The sequence below is a fragment of the Pyrgilauda ruficollis genome, unplaced genomic scaffold (genome assembly GCF_017590135.1).
Source record: "Pyrgilauda ruficollis isolate IOZ18807 unplaced genomic scaffold, ASM1759013v1 scaffold15, whole genome shotgun sequence".
Lineage (NCBI taxonomy): Eukaryota > Metazoa > Chordata > Aves > Passeriformes > Passeridae > Pyrgilauda > Pyrgilauda ruficollis.
In genome coordinates, this window is record NW_024513654.1 from 12,180,534 (window position 1) to 12,204,552 (window position 24,019).

The 24,019-nt window shown below is 43.1% G+C and overlaps 1 protein-coding gene across 1 annotated transcript in view; it reads left to right on the forward strand.

Annotated features, from left to right (window-relative positions):
- The first annotated feature begins 7,633 nt into the window (after positions 1-7,633).
- NT5C2 (5'-nucleotidase, cytosolic II) overlaps positions 7,634-24,019 on the forward strand; it is a 54,218-nt gene continuing 37,832 nt past the window's right edge. Inside the window, exons 1-2 of the mRNA XM_041461219.1 lie at positions 7,634-7,653; positions 18,556-18,676. Coding sequence (XP_041317153.1) covers positions 18,576-18,676 — 101 coding nt within the window. The 5' untranslated portion in view covers positions 7,634-7,653; positions 18,556-18,575. The remainder of the gene's footprint in view (positions 7,654-18,555; positions 18,677-24,019) is intronic.

The following is a 24,019-nucleotide window of genomic DNA, read 5'->3' on the forward strand; positions in this document are numbered from 1 at the left end:
TTGAATGTCCTCAGGGATGGAGACTCCACAACCTCCCGGGCAGCCTGTTCAGGGCTCTGCCACCCTCAGCATGAAGTCAGAGAAGGTCTGGAGCTTACGAGGAAAGCCTGAGGCCTGTTCAGCCTCATAAGAGGCAGCTGGGACAGGACCTCATTAATGTGTACAAATATCTGAAGGGAGGGGGTCAAGGTGATGGATCCAGCTTCTGCTCGGTGGTGTCGGGTAGCAGGACAAGAGGCACTGGGCAGAAGCTGATGCACAAGAAATTCCACCTGAACATGAGGAAGAACTTGTGTGCTGGAACAGATTGCCCAGAGAGGACGTGGAGTCTCCCTCACCAGAGATGTTCAAGAACCATCTGGACACAATCCTGTGCCACATCCTCTAGGATAACCTTGCTTGAGTGGGAGCTTGGACCAGACAATCCATTATAGTCCCTTCCAACCTGATCCATTCCATGATTCTGTGACTCACGTTGAGGTGGAACTTCCTATGGTTTAGTTTATGACCATTGCTCCTTGTCCTGTCACTGGGCACCACTGAAAAGAGCCTGGAGCCATCCTCTTGGCACCCGCCTTTGAGAGGTTTATATGCATTGATGAGACCCCCTCTCAGTGTCTCTTTTTCAGGCCGAGCTCCCGCAGTGTGTGGGACGCCCCTCACCCTCGCTGCCGGTGCGGCACTTTGCCGACGCTCCCTGCGCCGCGGGCTGTGCGGCCGGCGCGGGGCTCGCACACTGCCCGCGCTCCCTGACGGCGGGCGGGGCCGCGGCCGGGGCTGAGGCGGCGCGGGGAGACCCCCGGGGCAGCGCCCGCCGCTGCTCCGCCCTGCCCCGGCAGCCGCCGCTGCCCCGTCCCGCTCCGGGCAGGGCGGCCCGCGGCCGTGCCTCAGCTCGCCGACTGCCCTCGCCCGTGGCAGGGCGGCGATTCCGTGCCCGCTCCGCCGCCCGAGCCCCCGGCACGGTGCGTGTGAGCAGGGCCGGGGCCGGCACCCGGTGCCTCCGGTTCCGCTTTCCTTCCGCCCCACGTGGACCGGAGGGTCCCGGCGGCGCCTTCCCGTCCGCCGGTCCCCCGGGGCGGCGGCCGCCCGGGCGGGAGAGGCGGCGGTGCCCGTCCCTGGGCGCGGAGGGGGCAGCGCGGTGCCGGGCAGCCGTGCGGCTGAGCGAGGGCTCGCTGTCACCGCTCCGCTCCGCTCCAGTTGCTCTTGGCAGTCCGGCTGTGTCAGGCTGGAGCTGATAACCCACAGCCGGGAGCGAGGCACCAAGTAAATAAATAAATACGACAGACCAGTGCAAGATTGCTTTCCTAGCATTTTGCTTACTCTTTTTTTTTTTTTTTAATCCCTCCTTGCATGCCAAAAATAATGTTGCAAAATGTATGATGGAAACAAACCTACACTGGTTCTCTGATAGACCAGATGACTTTATACGACAGTACTGCTTCTTGTAGCACAGGCAGTTTTGAAAATTCCTGGAACCACTGAGATTATGAAATGCTCAAGTTTATTCCCTTGCTAGTGTTTCTAAAGGCTGCCAAGCTGGATGCTAAGGCTCCTCTTTGACGTGGTCTTGAGAACATTCCTCTCAAGCCATAATCATTCATGTTCTAAAACATTTTTTTTTAGCTCTGAAAGATTTATTGTTTGAACATCAAAAATTGCAAAATACTCTCTAAGTAGTCACTTAGAAATGTCTCCCTGTCAGTTTAGAGTAACATCGTCACTGACTGAAATGTAGTGATCCAAATATTCATTTGTCACTAGTGATTGAACTGAAAATATGAAGATTTTTAGGTCCTTTCAGGTGCTGCGTGGTTTTACTGAAAACCAGAAAGAAAACGCAAAACTGCATTTTGATCTTCAGTTCAAGTGCTGAATTTGTAGTTCCAGCACTGAGCAAAAACACCAGTGCTTTACATGCAAATCAATCAGCTTAGCTCAGGAAGTCTGTCACTGTCCCCGTCAGCCCGTGTCAACCTAAACATATTTCAGAGTGGAACTGCTGTTTAAAATAATCTATTGCCATTAGTCCAGAGTCCAAAAGATCATTCAGGAACCTGCTGGTTTGATTAACAGCAGTTGGGGTTTGTTCAAGCATAGACGTGGTTTCATTATATAGCACAATACAACCTTTACTCTGTACAGCGTCATTCAAACAAATTGTATGGCAAATGCAGCACCGAACTGCGTTTAGAATGCTCCATTGAATCAAGTACAATTGCAGAGAGAAATGGGGAGAAAAGCTGTAAGAATGGGAGAGATGTTTTCAGCTGAGGTTTGAAATTAGCAGCCTGTTAGTATATTTGCACTGGTAGCTGTAGTGTTATACGATGATTCTAGGATATACGCTAGCGAAAATCAGACGCAGGCTGAAACTTTCCCAGGCAAATTTCCAGTTTGTAGGCAATTCTTAATCATCGTAACGATGATGATAATAATATTCCTCTAGAACTGTCACTCCTTGTCATGTTTGGTTCCTAATATAACTTGAAGAGAAAGCTAATAGACCCTCATTAAAATCACTAGGAATATTTATCCTAGACTTTTTTTAACTTTCAGGGGATTTTTTTTTTTTTACAGAAAGCTTAGTCTGGTGTTTACTGGTAAACATCGTGGTATTGTGCTTTTCTGGGGAACACTGAAAGGAGTGTTTTATTTCCTTCAAAAATATACAAGTATATTATTTTTGCATTGGAATAAGGGAAGCAAACTCTTCTAATACGGTGTTTAAATTATGCTTATTGAAAAAACAGATAGCTTTATTTAATCACATCATTACTTTTACTTGCAGTTCATCTTAATAAAATAATGCTTGTTGAAAAGTGATAGGTGGGTGGGTGAGCTGTTGCAGTGTGAGCTGTTATCTGGGGATGGCGCAGGCTGGCTGCAGAGCAGGTTTGGTGCTCCAGGACAAGCTGAGAAAGTCTGCAGCCTTTGAATCCTGCAGGAATTGTGGATACTGACTTGTGAGGAGGTGCAGGAACAAGGGCTGACCACAGCTCTTCCCTGAAAATCTTGAGCAAGAGAGAATTGCAGTCATGCAGTCACACTCAGTGAACCCATCGTTTTGCGGGCATTTTGAGTTGGGGAGGGCTGTGGAGGTGGTGCTGTGGTGGTTCAGTACCATGGAATTTGCCATTGCTTGGGCACTGGTGGCAATCCCACACAAAGCAGCGTTACCACGGAGAAGCTGCTTGGCCTGGGGAAAGTGGATTAATGGTCTCCAGCCAGGCTGCAGTGGAAAGTTGTCATAGGAACTGGCTCGCTGTTCCGCAGGCCTGTGGAAGCCTTGTCTTTGCTCCTTGGAAAGAGCACCTCAGGTTAAGAAATACTCACATGCCATCCAGTGTAAAGCCCTGAGGAGAGCAGGGCACTCGGGCTCTGCCGGGGGAAACTGAGGACAGCGCTGTACCCAGCAGGGAGCAGCCTGAGTGCTGTGCCTTGGGATGAGCTCACAGCGCCTGCTCTGCACCAGCTCCCTGCCCGGGGGTGGCCCACAGACACTGGGTGTCCTGATAGAAAACAGCTGTGGCTACTTCAGCAGTGAGAATAATAGGAGAGAAAACTGAACAGAATGTGCCCAGGAGGGGAAGCCTTGCTTGGCTCTTTGGGATGTATTTGGGAAGAGATGTTTCCAAGTCAGTGCATGGGAATTCCTCACTTATTTTCTGTACTGCATCTACTTTTAAATTTTATTTGTTTAGTGTCAGCAGCACAAATATAATTTGAATTGTTATTTGAAATGGCCACAATCCGAGTCTTCAAGAGTTGGCTATTCTGTGCTGAATCTTATTATTTATATTTGAAGATCACATTGATATAAATATTTCCTATTTTAAAGTGTCTGTTTTGTGCTATTAAAGAAATTACTGTGTCGTGATTATGATGCTTGTAGCAATGAGCTGTATTTTGTTTTTTAATCATTATGACTTACCAACTGGAATGGTTCCTAAAACCTGGGACTGTGCACACTACACAGAGATCATGTGTGCAACATGAATCTGCTTCTTTAACACAACTGCAGAGAGAATCCAGCATATACAATAAGTAGAACTTTATGTATGGTAAACAGATCTTAAGCAACATCTGGAAAAAATTGCATCGGTCTTTAAAGTAGCCACTGTAAGCAGTTGATAATCTAGACCTGCCTACATAAATGTAGTTATTACTAAGTCTCCTGCATGTGTTTTCAGGGCTAAAAAGGTGATGGGGAGACCTGCCTGTATGAAGCTATATTAGGATAAATACATTTTTTATATGGCAGTATGAGATCAAGGAGGGAGCATGAGTAATTCAGCCTAAAAAACCCACAGCAGTCTGTTATTACCTGAATGTGTAACAGTGTGTGCACCATACTATGAAGTCAAAAGCAGATTTGCTCTTATTTCCTGGACAATTGGGTCCCCAGACATAGGAGCACTGAGTGGCTGTGTGCCAGAACTCTAAGTTCTGTCACTTTTTCAAGTCTGGTACAGCATGGTAGAGCTTAAACTTGTGGCTTGCTGGTGGTCTTAACTTTTCCTCTGGGCATGAATACCTGCAGTGGGATTTACCAGCACAGTCAGCCCTTTTTGGTGATTTCACTAGAGACACCATGCTGACTAAAGTGGGGAGGTTGGAAACCCCACTGTGATCATCCGCATGCTTCTCTTAACAACCAAGGAAGAAAACAAGTGGGTTCTTACCCTGTGCATCATACCAGCTCAAACTGACTTAAGTTCTGCAAAGGTATGAGCCCATCAGCTGTGGAGAGCAGGAGCCACAGTAGTGAGGCATCTGTAGAAATGATGCTGGGACTGAAACCTGTTGGTTTCTCTTTTGAAACTGAAAAATGTGTGGGCAGAGCTTCTGTAGGTGGATGGAAGAAGAAAGGGAGGTCCAAGGAGATGTGATTCTTCTGAGATTGGAAGGTGGCTCCAAAGTGAAGTTAGTAGAAACAGATGTGCAGGAACAATGTACTCTAGTGCAGCTCGTGTTGTACCCAGCCTGTAAACAAGAAGGCGGCTGTGGTCGTCGCTATAACTGCCATTCCAGCTCTTTTCACTACAAGTGATTTATTGAAAAACAAAAGCTCCTTGAAGTCATTATGTGGTCCAAACTTAGCTTAATTTAGTTATAAAGTATTCACAGCTCCTAGCTATGTTTCAGATATTTTCAAAGACTTGCTATTTTGCTTATGTGCTTACTACAAGATTACCATTAAACCTTGCTTGGCAGAGTTGGTTCAGAGGAAGGGATAAAACAGAAAGTTCCTGTACATTATTTCTGCTGGAGGCTCTGAGGTAGAGTGGTTTTCCACTGTGTATTTAAGAGCAGGCCTTTGGATTAGCTGGCTTTGACCCAGGCCTTGTAGTTCTCCCTGTTAACATTGGCATAATAGATAAAAGTCTTAAGACACATTCTTGCTAGATTTTCAGGAAGTAACTACTCACCGAACCTTCCAGGAAGGTACACATCCCCAGAATATTTTCCAGCTGGGGTGTTCTAGTTTTGGCAGTTGTGGTGGCCAGCTCTGGCTTGTGAGACCTTCTGGGTGGGTTGTCCCCCTCTTGTGCGAGCTGCTGCCTCTTCCCTGGCAGCAGCTGCTGCTGCCTGCACTGCTGTGGTGGAACAGCTGCATCCCAGCTGTGTCCATCGGGCTCAGGAGGAAGCGTTTGGCTGTTCAGGCAGTGTTTGCTGCTGAAATCACTGTTCCTTATCTCCTCTGCAGAATGTTAGCTGTGGATGGGAATCAGCTCGTACTTTACTGAATCAGCTCATACTTTACTGCTTGGACCATGCTCCTCTTGGCATTTGCATCAAATGTAGTGTATGTTGTAGTCAGTTTGTAAAGTAACCTGGAAAGGAAAGTAAATTCAGAAGACTGAAGATGGTTTAGCATAAAGCACCCAGAGTTCTCTAGAATAGCTGAAACCTGCTGGTGTTTGGGTTGATTCAATTGGTGGTGAGTTACATATAGGCATGCACAGTGAATAATTAGGAACATGAGGTCAGAGGAGAGCGTGTGAATATTCTGCTCTCAGAAACCCAAAAGAGGTCCTGAGGTTTATGCCAGAGCTTTGTAATCATAACACGGCAATTACCAATAACAACATCTAAGAATAAGTGCTAGCAAAGGGCAGGCAGCATAGGTAATTTCGGGAGTCAGTAAATAGAACACTTGCAATCAAAAATAAATAATCTTTTAATGTTAATTTTGTTTGTTTTCTCTGTCTCCAAGATACCTTCTTTTCCCCCCAAAGGAACAGCTTAACAAGTTGGCAAAGGTATTTCAAATGTTTCTCTCTGATCTTTTTGGATGTTACAGAGCAATTCCATTTCAAGACTATGCAAAGATGTATGTGGCCTTTGAAGTCATAGGAAAGGGATGTAAAATTTGGTCCCAGATGTCCTCTTAAATCATGTCCTTTCTGACACCCTGTGCAGTGTTCCCTGAGAGCTTTTAAGAACAGATGCCCATAGTAGCTACATAATTGTTTCTTTTTTATTGCTTGTTCAGTTCCTAGTGTTGCTCTCATGTCAGTCTCAGTGTGTTCTTTTAGGTCAGGATGAATTTATTCCCTAAAGAAAAAAACTGATCAGTTGACCATAAATTGCAGGTGTTCTGAGCATCAGTTAACTCAAGACTGACCCTGGAAACTTCTCCTCCAGTTCATTTCCTGTAGCTTTCTCATCATTGAATACCAGTGGCTGAGTAAAGCTGGAAAGAGAAGTTTAGCATAGAGGCAAGCCAGATAAATCATCTGTTAGTTCTACTGTTTGGAAACTGAGGCAGGAGTCAAATTTAGTTTTCCGCTTCATGCTGCAGTTATCAGTTGGTGCATCAGTGATGTTTAAGAGCAGGTCAGCAAGACAGCCTATCTTGAGCCTTTCAGTGTTTGGGGATCCTGCATTTCCCCATTGCTTACCTTTGTTAAAAAAAAAAAAAATTGGAAAGAGTTTTTGGGGACTTTTTCACGTCTGATCAAAATAACACTGTAGCCTTTTAAAGAGTTAGTTAAAAACACATTTGCAATCTAACCTTTCAGGTTTGGTTTTTTTTTTTTTATGTGATAAGAGATTAGGTAGGTTCTTAACCTCTTGTTTTACATGTGTTTTAACTTCTCTTTCAATATTGCACTGCCAGTTATATGAGCCAAGGCCAAAATACTCTGCTTGCTAAACTTGAGCAATCAGGAGGGAACAGATGATGAAAAACTAACAGTGTTTTACTCATCTACCAGTCATTTTCTTCACAGACATGTAGAGAGTAGATATTAACAAAGACAGTAATAAAACTCACTGTGGGGCCTCATAAATCAATGCGTGCTGGTGGGGTCAGGAACAAATATTGGAAAGGTTAGAACATGCAGAGAACTGTTCCCATGTTGTGACGCTCAGAGCAAGGCTGGGAGCTTTTAATTTGCTGATTTGAAAGCAATTAGGAGGAGGCTTTGTGCTGGCTGGGCGTGTGGTCAGCTCTTTTTTCTAGTGGCTACAGTAGGTCAGGTAACACACTGAAAAAGAGGTCCTGGGTGAATCAGGGCTTTCATATTGCTCTGCTAGGGACAGATGTTTGTAAGGGTGTCTCAAAACCCAGGGGATCCAAGCTGTTTGCTCATCTGCAGCAGGACAAGACTGTGCTGTTGAATGCATCTGCAAGTCTGCGTCTACAAGGTACTTGAGATTCCCTGAAGAGAGAAGTCCTGGCCAGAGGGAAGGTTCAGTGTTGGGAACTCTCAGTTCAGGTTTGGTATAACAGGGATGTGCTGATGATGCCTTCTTAGTTGTTTGTTAAGGTTCTCTCACCTTTCAGGCTGGCAGATTTCTTCCAGTTTGCAGCTGATGTAGTAGATCTGTCACTTCATCGTGTCCCTTCTGAGAACTGCTTATGCTGGGACAAATGCAGAGACAACACTCTGTGTCCTCCTCTGCTCCTGCCAGGGAACAGGCTCCTGTGTCAGCAGGATTGATTTAATATTAAAACCTAGGGAACTGAACAGCCCATGGAAAGGTGACTGTTTCCCCAAATTAACTTAGTGGTTTGTGTTTTGCTTGGACAGATAGTAAGAAGTTTCCAAAGAAAAGAGGTTGATTCAGTTGGAAAACGGTTTAATGTAGGTCTTTGGAATCGCTTGATAAAGCTGAGTCAGTTAGGTTATCAAAGAGAAGCCAGAAACCTAGCAAGAGCTCAAAGTCATCATAGATGTTCAGTTATTTTACTGATGAATTTAGTCACATAGGATGCCTAACAAAAGCTGTACAAATTAGCAGTTTTTTGGAAGAGCTTGTGTATACTGCAAAGAAAGTATTCATAAAATTAATTTACTTGTAGAGTTTCCTGTAGTGGTGCCTCAGTACTACACATCTGTTAAGATTAAATGAGATTTGAGGCTGATAACATCTAGATGGGGACAGTATTGTGCCCTTAGGACAGATTTGTAATTTCATTTGTAATCAGGCAGACTATAATTACTATATTTGCCTCTGATTAAAAAAACAGGTCAGAAAAGTAATGAATTGTTCTCCTTATGGGATGGGGGAGAACTTCACAGGGCAAGAGCACTTCAAAACACTGTACAGTGCTCAGGTTCCCTGGTGTTCCATCTTTGTGCTTGCTCGGTTGGTAGGTTTGTGCGGCTTGTTTCACATCAGCAGGGAGCTGCTGCCTGCTGGGAGCAGAGTGCAGGGCAGGTTGTGGGTACTTGCCTTTGTGATCTCCATGGTGAGTACTAGGTACCAGCCAGCCTCTGATTTGGGGAGAAGGAGGACTTTTGTATGGTGCAGGTTGCAGGGCAGGGGTAGCTGTAGGTACTGAACTAGGAGGAGCACAGAGCAGGAGGAGGTTGTACTTCTGGCCTTTGTGAGCACTTCAGGAGAGCATGAGAGCCAGCCTGGGGTTTATTTCAATGAGCTGAGCCTGCACACAGACTGTGCTCACCTGTAAGGCTGGATCAGCCTCAGGGAAGGCTCCTTGGAAGGGAGATGGGTAACCATTATTATGGATGAAAGCAGGAAGCCTGTGAAGTCCGTGTTAGGCTAGTATGTGTCTGGAGCCCTATATGTTAGGATAGCAGAGAATCAGGATCCTCCTTGCTAAATTATCTCTGTATTTGTTTTCACAGTGTCCTTTACAGCTGAGGACTTCATTATTTTGGTTTGGGTTTTGTGAATAAATAGCAAGATGAAAATTGGCTGAATTTTGTGTATGAAGTCCCTGGCTTTACTGGGTATTATTCTATGTCTGGCACAGTTCCATAGTCATCTGGTTTTTTGAAATATGGGTTTATTTGTCTCTTACTGTTGGGTAAGTTCTCAAAAATAAGAGAGACAAGTTTACTATATAAGCATTTGGTCAGCTTTTTCCTTAAAGAAGCTGGGAGGAGAAGGGAATGGCACTGGAAAAGAAAATTCTTAACAGAGAAAGAAAGTTCTCACTGGTTTTGACAGAGCAGTTCTCAGAATTATTGGATTGTTTTCAGCTGTTGATGTCAGTGTTTATTTTCAATCCCATTTTTAATGAAGGAGGAGCCAGTGCTCCCCAGTTCTTTACTCAGGAGCGTGTCCCTTGGCAAGTGCTGTGTCTAGAGCCCTGGGACTCAGGCTGAGCAGCCAGTTGGCTCTGCTCACCAGGGCTGAGCAGGAAAACCTTTCTGCTGAGGCTGGAGGGAGATGTGAGTTCATATTTCCAGCCTGCAGAGATGGTTCAGATGCTGATTCTGCTGTCACATCTGTTTATGGAGCCCATAAATGTGTAGAGAGGGTCTGTCCTGCATGGAAGAGGGTTCAAGCATCTCTAAAAAAAAATCATCCTCCTTCTTCTTTTTGAAGACTAGAAAAAAAAGCTAGAATGAAGTTTCAGTATCTTTGCTTTTCCCTTAAAATATTAATGAAGCAGGATGAGATCTTCAGAGATGAGAGGTTTTTTGCCAGTAAACTCAGTCAGTAAGGAAAGACAATAAAAATGCCCTAAGTGAACTTTTGGCTGTTTGCATTATCCAAGCTGTCCTGGTTGCATGCTCTCAGAACGGCTGTACCACTGAGCCCAGTTGTGCATCTCAAATACTTTGTCAGTTGCTACCTGGAATGCTTCTGGAAAGGTTATATCTGTGTTTGCTTCCCATAACACAGTGGAATCCAACGAAAAGGATCATTGTTTTGAAACACTCTGATCTGCTGCCAAAAGAGCTACTGTTGTATAATCCTTAATAGCAGGTTAGAGTGGCAGTTGCTCCTAGGTTTGAAATTGGTATGTGGCAGGATGGCTTCCCAGTTCTCTCTGGGGATGGCACGTCTCATCTTGTTCTTCCCTGTGGGAGCTGTGACTCACACGGTGTTCAGCTGTCCTGAGTTGGGAATAGACCCTTCCACAGGCTGAACATCAGTGGTGCTACTAGGGGTGACAAGGGAAGGGAAACTGGCAGTTCCCTTTGAGAATGGGGAGCAGTGCTCTCTCTGCTCAGTACCAGGGATTACATTTGTCTGTTCTTGCCAGCACATTGTTCTGATGTAAAAAAAAAAGAGTTAGGAGTAAAAAAAAAAATTATCTTGACTTCCCTTTCTGATTTGCAGTACTCAGTGTATACTTCCATGCTGACATTTCTGCCTTTTGTGATCTTTATGTTAACCTACAGCTTGGCTGTCATGCTGTCAGGCTTCATCTTTGTAGCAAATAAAGTATTTGCATGTATCATTCAAACATTGAATTCCTGTTGTGGTGGGCATTGACATCAAAGTTTACTGCCCATTTTTTCAGCTAAATGAAATATATGGGAACTCTGATAAATATTTTAAAAGAAATATACTAGAAATAGTTTCTGTAGGGTGAGCTGTATTACAGCAAAGGGATCAAATTAATCTCTCATTTTCAATCTTCCAAGAAAGACTCTGGGCAACTAGAGCAATTGCTTATGGGAAAAACAATATGAGTAAAGTATTTGAATTATGTTACATGTTTCTTGCTGGAATTTAACAGCTGGAAACAAAAGACAGTGAGAACATCCTCGTAGCCAGGTCTCTGCTTGCCTTTGGCAGGTGCTCAGTTGGACAGCAGTTTGGGAACCTCCGTGGCAGGGGTTGCTGCAGGCTGCTGAGGGCCTTTTCACAAGGAGGAGAGTTTCCCAGCACCATCAGGGTGCGTGGTTTATGTTGGTGTTGGCTCAGAACAGCCTTTGTTTATCCATTCACCTTTTGTCCAGGTGAAACCACTCTCTGGAGGTTTCTTTGGAATACTGGTTGTGCCTCAGCCTCATATCCACTGAGGCACTGGGGTATAAGGTGAGGAAAAGTCTCCTGAGGCATGATACTCAGTTTGACTGACCTGCTGTATAGCTCAGACCATTTGACTTTTCTGCATTAATTCTTGACTCTGTGAAAAAAAAGGCTGATTGAAACATCCACACACTTCATTAAGAGCCCTCTGATGATGATTTCAGAAATGTGTTTTTTCACAGCTAACTCTTCTCTCTGTTAATATTTTTGTGTTGGTGTGTTGGTTGATTTATTTAACTTCCAGTCATGGGGTCTTGTTCTGTCATTGCTAGACTGAGAACCCTCCACATTCAGGCTGCCTGCCTGGGTGCAAATGCTTCTAGATCATTTTCAAATCACCTGCAGAGCTGCTCTTCTTGTGCTGGCAGCCTTCCACTCCAGCCTTACTCTCTCTCACAGCTTTATTCCTTTCTCAGTGTATTCCTTTCTGAATGGGGACAGCCAGCTGAAGACAGTTTTCCAGCAGAGTTTGTGTCAGTGACAGAGACATGGAGTCCTGCTTGGTAGTCTTGTACATCCAAGGATCACGTTTGACCCGCAGCTGCAGCATTTCTTTGAGAGCTCATGTTTGCTAATTCTTCTCTGTGACGTAGCTCTTGTGCTTCTGGACCAAGTCTCACATTCCTTAAGTATGATCCTTCTTTTTTTTTCTAGTGCTGGGAGAATGGGGCACACTAGAGTTAGAGGAGTGGAGAAATAGCATTACCCCTAGCAAACTCTTTGTGTAAGAAGCAGTAAATTGGAAATAACTAAAATGGTGGCTCTGGAAGAGACAGTGAGAAGCATGAGCTATATGGAATGTAGAAGATACACTTATGAGCTCAGCTCACTGGAGAATGGAGTTCCTGTTTCCAGGCATTAAACTAATTTGCAGATAGATGAGGAGAATGGATGGTCTCATGGTACTCAGAAAGGGTCAGATTTGAGGTTTGCTCCTCAGAGCTGCACTGCAGATTTCATTGTTTTCCAAGTTCTATTCTAACCATCCATAACATTGATGATAATTAAATAATACTTAAAATATTTTAATGAACTAGTGCTGCTTGGAATTCCTGAAAGAATAGTTTTCCTTGGATAGAAATGGATGGACATGAGAAGAAACTCCAAATGAATGTATTCTGGGTTTTAGTGTGTCTAATACATTGGGGTCCTGGAGTATTGCTGGAGCTCTAGGAAATGCACAGCCACTCTGTGGATGTGGTTGTCAGTAGAAATATTCTGATTTTAAAATCCATGTAAAATAAGCATGGTTTTGTTAAATATATTTTACAATATACATTAATAATATATTATATAATAGATGTTACTTTAGCATCTGGCTTTAAAGCAGATAAAATTCAGCCTGAAATTACATCAAATCCCATAATAAATGGGATGAGTAGAATTCTCCTTTCTTATATCTTACCCATTCAGAAGTAGTCCATGAGTTACCATTGTCTACCGGTCAGACCACAGTCAAATGAACATAAAACTGGGAATGCTTTACCAATTTCACTAAAAGCACGCTCTTGAAAAAGCAGCTTCATAATGTAAGCACTGTGGTGGTGTCCAGGAGTAACTGCTACCCCCTTCCTGCAGGAAGAGTCAGAGCCAGTAGGTTTGAAGCTAGGAGATTTAGTATGATCCATGGAGCAAGGAGAGTGTTATTAATCTAATGTAATCCAGTGGATCTTTGGATACCACAAGTGGCACCTGTAAGCTCACTACAAATCTGTGGTTAACCTTAACAGGTTCTTAACAGCAGCTCTCTACCTCTTCAATACCCTGTAATCAGTATACAGAATTATCCTGCTTAAAGCCAACCTCAATTACCATGAGGTGAGAGTATGCTTTGAAGTGTCTCTTGGAAGTAATTTAATTTTCTAATATGAAGTATGTGTTTTGCCTGTCCTGCCATAATGAACGTGAAGTCTTGCTGTCAGATAGGCAACCACACACAGAAGTGGAAGATCTTCAAGAAGAATTTAACTTTAGGCACAAGGAAGGGAGGAGAAAAAAGTCAGTTTTCTGATTTAGATAATTTACAAGCATCACTGCTTATTTCTCAAGTCATGGACATAATAGTTTTCCAAAAGCATCGCTAATTAAAAACACCTTTTGGCAACAGTTTGCCTTTGGCCATCAAGCAGAAGTGTTGGCAGTAAAAGACAAAAGTGGTTTGAATTGTCATCCCAGGGCTGTGGAGGAAAGGGAAGGAGCTATGTGAACTAACAGCTAGTGTGTAGGGCTAAAATTCAGAATAAAATCAGAGCGTCATTTGGCATCCATGCAATCCCTGTGTCTTGGAGCCCATCAGAAGCCTGCTGCTCTGTGGCTTCTGTCACACAGAGGTACAGGCTGACCTCTCTGTGTCTGCCAGTTGATGCTAAGTATTGAAATTCGAATTTGTGTAAAAGTATACTGTGCTAGGAACATGCAGTGTATCTGTGATTCATCCTGGCACTGCTAGGAACTCAGACTGACTTTTTGCACAGGGACTGAGGAATTAGTGCTTCTGCATTTGCTTCCCACTTGCTCTGTGTTATTACCTTCTGTGAGCCTTGCTATCCCTAGCTGACAAAATGGGGACAGCACTTTTGCTGCCCCTAAATGTATTATGTGAGTGGGAGCTGGTGAAGTGTTTTGGGATTGCAGGTGTGAGAATGGCATTTCTGGTGAGGCCAGGAGCCTGTGCAGCCCCTGCTCGCACAGTGGCACTGGCACCCATTGAGGGGGGTGACACAGTCCTGGCCCCTTTTCGCTGTCCCTCCCAGAGGATCAGGAGGGGTGATGCTATCCGGAGTGGATTTCACCTCCTGCAGTGCTCGCTGTCCCACGTGCCTAGCCTGATCAAGGTATAAGCTACTTCTGCTCTCATTGGAGGGGTGGAATTCTCCTAGAAAGTGAGTCACTTGCTTTTCCTAACCACCCTTACATGGACAGTCCCCTAAGCTGCAGAACGTGTCGCTTTTCCCCTCCCCTGCCCTATTTGTGAGGCTTCGTCGACCCAGACCAAGAATTTGACATGAGTCACGAACAAGCCAACCCTATTCCTGCTCCCTTTGCTTTCTGCAGTCCTCAGGATTTTAGGATGGTTTGCTCCTCCCTTGCTGAGACCCCACGAAGCACTTTGGGATGGAGCAGCACTGCAGCGGGGAGCCAGGAGCTGCTCCAGGCTTGGCAAGGGCGTCACAGTCTGTCCTCCCACAGCTCCGACTAGACACAGAGCTCCTGAGCAGAGAACCCTGGGCGTGGTGATCTTCTCTCTGCTCGCTTCCCGCTGTGCACGTACATGTGTGGGCTGTGCTGCCAAGGTATTAATGATTCTTGAGGCAGAACATGTGAGCAGAGGCAGCTGTAGTGCACGGTGAGTCAGTGTGAGTACGCTACAACCTTGGCTTCACGTAGGGATGCCTTTGTTTTCGGCTGTGTAAGCTCTCGGAGAATATCCTGGAAATAGCGGGATTGTCGCCAGAGTTTTGTTCATCTCTGTGTTTTAGTGTGGATGCCTCTGATTTGGCACTGCATCATCAACGTGTCAAGATGAAGTCAGAAAAAAAAGAGAGGCAGTCAGTGCATTTAGCATGAACATGTCGGATATTATCAGGTGCAGAAATTTCTAACTATTTGCTGCCCAAAAAAGATTTAAAAAGTAATTGTAAAACTTTAAGAGAAATGCTTTGGAATATTTTATTTAATTTATATGAGTATTTGAAAGAATACACTATGGATAATACTTTAAATCATCTAAAATCTGACAAATGTACTTAATTCAAAATATATGCTAAAAATCTCATGTTCTTTTGGACCAAAGCATATGTGCTGAGCAACAACTCTGTATCAAAGCTTTGCAGCTGAGATTTAAATACCTTTTCAAAAGGAATCCTGTACCATAAATGTATCAGATGCTTAATTAAGACAGCACAAGCAAGGAGCATGTTTGCAATAAATTATGAGGATGTGTTCTGACAGGCTTTATCTATGTAAAGATTTCTATTTTTATGTGAAACTATTTACAGATTATTGATTTCAAAAATAGATTTGTAACTAAAGAAAGATGCATCATATTTCAGTTGCTTGGAGCTGAGAATCCTGCCCGGCTGTCTGCCTGCTCTCTTAGATGTTTATTCCAGTGACTTACATCTCTTAGATGTTTATTCCAGTGATTTCTGTCCTTCTTATTTTTCTCTCTCTGTTTGGAAGAGGGAATTTGTATTCGGGACCAGGTCCCAGGTTTCTTACCCACGCAAGCAGGCTGATTTTTATGCTTTGGAGCACAGAACAATTTCAGTGAAGTCTGTGAGGCTTTTTGCATGAGTAAGACTTTCGGATGGCGAAGGTCCCTCACAATATATTTTGTCAGTTGTCACTGTTTTGTTTCAGGGCAGCAAGCTGTTGTCACAGTGTCAGTGGAGCCTGCTAAGCTGTAAGCCTGCCTTTGAGTACGTGTAATAGAAACCTTCAGCATATTTTTTTGCTACTTAATGCTGTATGAACATTAGAAGAAATATTTTAATAAATTCTGAATGCAGAGGTAATATTTTTCATTAGAAGAACCTTTAGAATTTGAAAACATGCAAGCTTGTGTACCCAAGAGCCTATTTTTTCCAGCCATACCAGTTGGTCTAATAAAAGATACTGTCTCTGTCTACAAACCTTGTCCTGCCTGCAAACTCTGTTGATTGCATCTACAGCAAAATACTGCTGGCTTATTAAAATAATTCAGGCCTTCTTTGCTTAATTTTGGAAACTCAGATTTTTGTGGCTTCCTCAAGTCTCAGCTTTTTGAATCCCAACACACATAAAATGATGCTGTCTGGTTTCTCATACTGTAGAGGAGGATTTCATCACATAGGAGCTCAAATTGCTTCACTGATTCCTTTCTTTAGAATGGGTATTATAAAGGTAGCCTGCTAAAATTCTTCTGCCATCTGGATTTTAGGGTATTTTGTAGGATACTGTCGGTGTATACTGTCGGTCGTCTGGCATGGATGGTCTCTGGAAGCAGTCCTAGCTTAGTACCTGTGTCAGCATCTGATGTGGTGTTGGGGTGATGGGAAGCAGAAGAAATGGGAAGAGGCTGGCAGAACACGGTGTCTCTGGTGTAGTCTGTGGGTGTAAATCCTTGAATCTTGCTATGTGTTTGGCTGGGTAAGCAGAGTGGTGTACCCCTTCTAAACAGCAGGAAGCTTGGATTTGGATTTGTTTGGAAGAGCTGTCTAACATTCCTAAGGTTAGCCATGCAACAGTTTTTTCAGAACTTTTTTATGTGCCTTTTAGAGGCCTTCAGTGAGTGTGTCTGTTGGACCCAAATCTGGAGCTCTAGGCTAGTAGCTTCAAAATAGACCAAGGTTGTGGTGATCTGGACCATCTTGGAATTGTCCATGGAGTAGCTGCTTTTCCACCCTCCGAGAGCACAGGCCCTTGCTGTAGTTTGCAGACTTGGGGTGTTACCAGATCACTCCATCTGCTGCATGCCTTGGCTGAGTCTGTGACCCTTGCAGGAGCGCTGCTCCTCTCCTGAGCAGCCCTTGCTGTCCCTGAGGAGCCTTGCTGCAGGAGTGCCCTGCCTTCCCAGCGAAATGGGAACAGCTCGGTGCTTGTGGGGCGTTCACTTCTGATACTGCGCTGCCTTCTGTCTGCCTTTGGGCACGGCTTAAATAGATAGATGGTAATTACTTGTAAAGCCCTCGGTGGCTGTGGCTGGGGCTATTTTGGAAGCTGATTCGCCCTGCTTGCCCTGTTGTGGAAGTTGTGGCTGGCTGCAATGGCGCGTCACCCTCTCGCTGTGGTGACCTCCTCTCCTGGGTGTGTGGCAGGGAATTCAGGGGAGAGCTCTCAGCAGCGGCATGCGGCCTCTTGGGCTGCCTGCCAGGGCCTGAATTTGGTGACCTTTAGGATGTGGCAGAAGATGCATTTGTAAACCTTGGTTATAGTAACTGGGAGAATGCTGGAGGAGGAGGAGGAACGTATTTTTTACAGACAAGTTGTTTGCTCTCTGTTTGGTGTTTATGACCAGCAGATAGTAGGTAGATATACTAAGAAGCGCTGTGACAATTGGAACTGTTGTTCTTTAACAAAATTTAAAATAAAGAAATTACACACATTTCCTTGAGGAGTATGAATGTGACACTGAGAGTGCTGTGACTTCTAGCATTGGTTTCTACACTTGCTCTGCTCTCTGCTTTACTGCAATCACTAAAGTCCCTCCTGTAAAATGAATGCAGTCATATTTTAGAGGTGTCCAGAGGTAGTTGCTATGTCATTACCCATGTAGTTTGTGGGTGTTTTTGTTTTAAGAAGAGCAAACAAGCCAAGACCTGCAGTCCAGCAGTTGTGTGGGTTACACCAGAGTGTGGTTGCATGTAATATCTAATTTGGTATCACTGTGGGTTGTGTCTCCCACCCTGTTCTCCTCACCAGCTCTAATGACAGTGTTGTGGCAGGTTGAGCTGGGCTCAGCCTGGGTTCAGCTGACCAGTGGGCACTACTCAGCCTTTCCTCACTTTTGGTCAGTTGGTTTTGACAGGTGAGGACTTGCACTGGTGAGCTGAACTGAGCCAGCGTGGGGCTGCTTCATAACCCCGCCTGGTGCCAGGGAATGCAGCAGCAGTGTCTGGCTGGAGGAGCAGGCGAGCAGGATTGCCCCAGTGTGCTAATAACAAAATTGGGAAAGGTGCCCCTCTTTCCTACTGATGAGAAGGACTGTCTGTGGTTTGGTGGTGACAGCCAGCACTTGAGAAGGGGTGCTCGTGTTTGTGAAGATCTGCTGGTGAATATTTGCATCGCTCATGTTACAGGTTTGCAGTGTGTTCTTGCTCTGCCTGAATGTATCTGACCTGCAGAGGACAAAGGATCGTCTTTCTACTTTCCTTCCAATTGTTCCTGCTAATTTAGCATCAGTTTGAAGCTTTGTCTTTGCTTAGAGATCAAATGGCCAGGGACAAGGTTCTTTGTTTTCACTCTGTGGTAAAAGTGGCAAGGTCAGTCCCAGTGGGGCTTGTACGGTTTACACTGCTGAATTTATCTCATGTATTAAGAGTTTTCTGTCACCTACAGTTAATGCATGTTGGTAACTCTAGCATCAAAAAATACTCCATTTCAGTAATGAAAACAAAGTCTCTGTTTGTAAATGCATTTTCACCACAATGGATAGGAATATCTTTGCAGCCATATAAAACAGCCTTCCCAGCTCTCTGTTTTAACATCTCAAAGAGCAGCATCTTACTTGACCTGCATACTCAGGTCACGCTACTCAGGAAGTCTTGCAAAGTGCCTGGCAAAACAAACCTTGAACTCAAGCAAGCTTTTCTTTTCTCTCTCTTTCAGAAATAAGTAAGCATTTGAAGATGACAACCTCATGGAGCGACCGACTGCAGAATGCAGCAGATCTCCCTGCAAACATGGATGGGCACGCTCTGAAGAAGTACCGCCGGGAAGCCTATCACCGGTAAGGCGTCTGTGAAGCTCCAAAACTAAACATAAACCCCACATTTCTTGGAGTTTTTTTGGCTTGTTAGTAAAATAGGAAGGTTGTTCTTACCTTCCTTTTAGAAGTGTTGGTAGATGAGAGCATATAAGATGGTACAGTATTGGCCTGCAGGAGTTTGCAAACAGCTGAGTTGAGATACAAGTACTCGAGCGAGACAGGATATGCTTCTTATTGCAGTCAAAAGATTAATCAAAGTCAGATTTTGGATAGAAGCTTTCAAGTCAATAAATAATCAGTGGCATATAATAATTATTGCAGGGCACACTGGGAGAGCAGAGCCTTAGACACTGGAATGCACAAATATGAATAAGGAGGAAATCAAATGGGGTCAGAAATTGATTGAGAATTACACCTAGTGTGATTAACTGTGTGACCACAGGAGCATGCAGGAGCACTAGGCAAGGGCACAGCCTTTTCACTGTTAGGTGTACCTAAAACCATCAGAGTTCAAAATAAAAGGAACGTTATCACTCTTTGTTTATAGTTTGGGAATCAAAGTGCAGGCCCTAGGTTGTTTTTACAAGATCACACTGGAGGTTTGGTTGAGCCAAGAATTTAGGCCACAGCTCTCAAGGTTCCAAGCATAGAGCATAAAAGAGGGATGAAGTCTGTATCCTTATCAGATGTCTGGACTTCTACAGAGTTAAAAGCAACAGTATCTAGTAATTGTCAGTATTCTGTTTGTGGGAGGTGTACCTTCAAAGTTTAGCTTCGTTATTTTGAGAAGTCATACAGTGTGATGATGAGAGGATATTCAGCAGAAGGGGAAATGTATGTCTGATGTAGAAACAGAAACATTTAACCTCATGCTTAAATGCCACGTTGCATTTGTGATTCACATTGGTGGTATTTCTGGGGAAGTGTTTTGGAAGTGTTAGATATCTTTTGATTCTCCAAATGGAATCTAATTTGAGAAAAACGCCTTAGTGCATCATATGATTGGCCAGGTTGTGCAAGTTGCAGTGTCCGGGGCTAAGTGATGGATCCTGTGATGTGTTTCTGAAGCTTTCCAATTTCCAAAGAATATGTTTGAGCAACATGTCTTAAGTGGTGCCATTATTTGAATCTGTCAGCTGGTTTGTCAGATATGGAAGCATTTAATGAATGTAACTATATATAGCATGTAAGAAGAGAGGGATTTTATACCATTCCCTGTCAGAAAATCTTCACCTTGTTGCAGTCATTGACAGGTTTACCTTTGTGTCATAAATTTATTTAAAACTTCAGCTGTGTTACTCCTGATTCAGATTGATAGAAATCAAGTCAGAGTAATGCCTATAATTTTTTCTAAGTATTTTCTTAACATTTGTTATGGTTAAGTGCTGACAGTTTGCTAAATGTTGTACAGGATCCAAAGGAAGCCGTGCTTGTCTTAAAGAGCTCATACATTCATCACGTTTACCTTACCTGTGTAAGAAATCCTTGCTTTCAGAAATAATTTCCTTATGGAAGATGGGAGTGCAGTCATATAAGGGAGGGTTGCCCACTGGGAGCTGGGATCTGGTAGCCCAAAATTAGTCTGTGGTAAAGTTTAGGTATGTGTTTTTAGCATCTAGAAATGTCTTAGGCAAAACATACCGAGCAGAAGTGCTGCTAGCATCTCAGATTTTCATGGGAAGCACAACACTGGAAATACTAGGGAGGCACAATATTAAGGAGAGGCACATTTTTGTTTTGGAATTGCTATCCTCTTTCAAAGAGAGAGAGGGAGGGAATGGGAGAGAATGAGAGAGCCTGATGCCAAGACTGTAGTATAAATCTGTGCTATTAATGGCTTTGGTATACCAGTTTCATGGGAGTTATTTTGATAATCCAGTATTGTGAGAATCTGAAACAACCTCATTCCAGAGGCAGTGTTGTCAGATTTCTATTTCTGGTACTTTTCATAGTCGTAGTGTTAACAGATGTGATGTTACTTTAAAAAGTGCAAACTTAACATGATAGAGTATGACTGAAGTTATTTCCCCTTGGTGTTTGATATTTTATCTTTTAGTGTTTTATTAATGCTTCAGGTGCAGAATACATGTGCTGGTCACAGCCATGAGTTGTAGGATGTAAATTTGTTTCACTAAGGTCCAGGTATGCTCTGACTCTTGGATAATGCTGAAGCACTGCAAATTTTATGAATAAGAGAAATAGAAAATACATGGTGTCATTGTCAAGATTATTTTCTTTTTATTCTTCTATTTTTCTTTCAGTCTTTTTTTTTCCTGTCTCTTTTTTTACTTACTCCAGCAGCTACAGGAAAAATCCTTGAAAACATGAATCTAAAGTGACTTAGAAACAAAACCAATAAGAACATTGAATTTAAACCTATTATGTTTTTTTTTACCTTAAAGCTAGTCAAAGTTATTTTATGGGCCCAGTCTGAAAGGCTGGAGCAGCTTGGCAGCTACACCACATTTACAGATGAGAATAAGTGGGACTAGCTTTTGTTACCTGTGTTGAAAGCCTAGTTGAGCTCAAATTCAGCAGATTTTCTAAATGCTGCTAGGAATGCTTAGTTTTCTGAAGTGTGAAATTTAAAAAACTTGTTTCACTGTTTGTTTGCTTCATGCTTACTTAAATACTGGTGGAGATACCTAGACCAATCAATTTAACGTTCTTGTTCTCATGAAATACACCAGATTTGATACGCTTGAATTGTAAATCAATTCAGACAAAATAAGAGGAAAAGCTTCCATTAGCAAAATAGTTTACCTTAAAAAAATATATAAATGTTCTTGTGGCCATGAAACTTTTAAAAAACTTATAAAAAATTACCTCTGAAGATACTACTCTAATAGTCATAGTTTATGGTGGTCTTTCTTACTTGGAATGTGTTTTTTCAGATGCTGCACTTATAATGATATTATAATTGATGGATGGATGTTCAACATATAATAATTGTTGGCAGAAGTCCCAGTTGAGACTGGTTTAACTGGTGTAGTGCATACTGACTCAGAGTATAATGACTATATCGTAATCATATCTGAATGCCATGGGCAGGAATGTTCAGAATCAAATTTATATAGCTATAGAATCAGAAAAATCTGTTGGGGAGGAGAAGTGGTGGGGTTTTATCTTCAGGGAATTTCTGACAACTTTAATGACAGCTTTTGGTTGGCTGGTGTTGCTGTCAGACCTTGTTACACAACACTGCTGGCGCCTGTTGGAGGTGAGCTCTGAAGATGAATTAATATGCAAGCTACATGTTACTCATTCTCTAGCAGAGGTCACTGGTAAGAGGATACTGCATTGCTGTGCTCTTGGCAACACAGATTTTAATTCAGAAATAAAATGGATGTGCAGTTCTTGGGAGGCTTTTCCTTGCTGTGTGTGGTGGTGAGGCCACCTCCCTCGTGTGCTGCTTGTTGACTTTTCCGGGTAGAGGATAATCACTAGATCACTTGTTCAGGAGGAGTGCTGTCATTTAATGTGATTGTAATTAGGCAAGAACTAGGTTGACTCTGAGCCACCAAATTGCCCTAGTGTCTATTTTTTAACTTGGAGTGAGCACTTCTAGGCACCCTCTGGATTATCTCACATAGCTCTTTAGTGTTTAAATAGCAACCTCATCTAGTTAAAGCAAATAATGGAAAAAGTTGGTGTTCCATCCACTCTTGTTACTGACAGTTACCAAGATCCAGGAAACAGGTATTTGCACTTATATTTATTTATCTGTGGTTTTGGCTTAACAGAGCTTAACAGAGCAGTAAGGCTGAAATGGCCTTTTTGTTAAACATACTGGCTTTGGGATGCTTCTACCATTTTGCATCAGATTAATTTGAGACTTCTTATCCTGAATGTGGGGTTTCTGTTGTTGTTTTAACTGTTGGGGTTTTTTCTTGCTCTCTTGTTTACTGGCTAGTGCAAGGCATGTGGCATCATGGTTCCTAGTCCTAATTCTCCTGCTGACTGCTGATAGAGCATTAAGTTGCTTCATAGTTTGTACTTCAGTTTGCTTTCAGACCATGCTACGGTGGTGATATAAGTGATTTTATCTGGTACTATACACTGAGATTCTGGATTAAAAAATAGTATACGCTTTAATAATGACAAAGCAAAAGGATTGCCAATTGGTTGTTTTGATTTCATGGATCAAAGATGTACTTTAGCTTGTTCAAATTTGTAGACTCTGGGCTATTCACTGCTAATCTTGTTTCTTCATTTAATTGTTACTGGATCATCAGTGATTGCAAACAGGTGGAAATGTTGTATAAACAAGGCTGTGAGACTTGAAACTGTTCATCTGTTTATATTTAAAATCGCTTTGAAATGATCAGTTCACTGAGGTGGAAGACCAGAACAAATCTTTACCAGTCTGAAAGTGCTCTTTTCATGAAACACGACTGGACAGGCCACATGTGGTGCTCCCATGTACTGGGTAGCTCTGGAGGCTCTGCTGGCCGTGGTCTGTCCTCGTGTGGCTGAGCAGCCTCCTGGGACCTGTGTGGTGGCATGTGTGTGACAGAGGGAGCGTGTGGCTCTCTCTGTTTTGCTTTAGTGCTTTAGACACTGGAGGGTGTCACAGAATGGGTGAGCTTATAAAAAAAGCACACCACTTGCCAAATTAATAATAAAGAAATTAAGTTGTAAATGTCCTATGATCCTTAGCTTTAATAGTTTCAGGGAGCAGACAAGTGTTATTTTGGGATGGAATCCATATGTGAGCTTCTTGGCACTTTGCGGTTGCCTGGGAAGAAAAGCCAAACAATGAAAACAGAAATGGCCAAGGCTCTCTCTTTGCATCTGATTCCTGCAGAATTTCAGAGGGAAGTGCTCATAGCCTCATCAGGCTTTGAATCCAGTCATTACTGGATTTTACAGTTTAATGTCACTATAACTGTGCAAGGACAGTTAGACTTGTGAAATTTTGGGGCATGGTGTTGGAAATGTTACCAGAAGTGGCCAGGAAATTTTTATGCCCTTCTTTTGTTTCCCCTATCTGATACTATTTCATCCCCTAAAGTTATCTCAAGCCCAAATACTATCTCTAAATACGATTACAAATATTCAGAATATTCATCTTTGATTGAAGAAGGAATAAAATATAACTCCGAAAATGTAGAATTAGAAAATAAAACCAAAGTGGTATGATAAAAAATAGTATATGGAATGGTCAATACCTGCCTGAAGAGGCAGAACTTAGCAAAAGAATAATTTCATTGGTTTTAAAAATTTAAAGCAGTTTATTTCTTCTCTAAGGCAGCTGCCTAAACATCCAGCACCCAAAGATGAGACCTTTGGATGATAGGGTAGCATCTTCTTTAGGTTGCTCACGTGCTTTGTACCAGATAAATAAGGTCAGTAGGGAAGTTT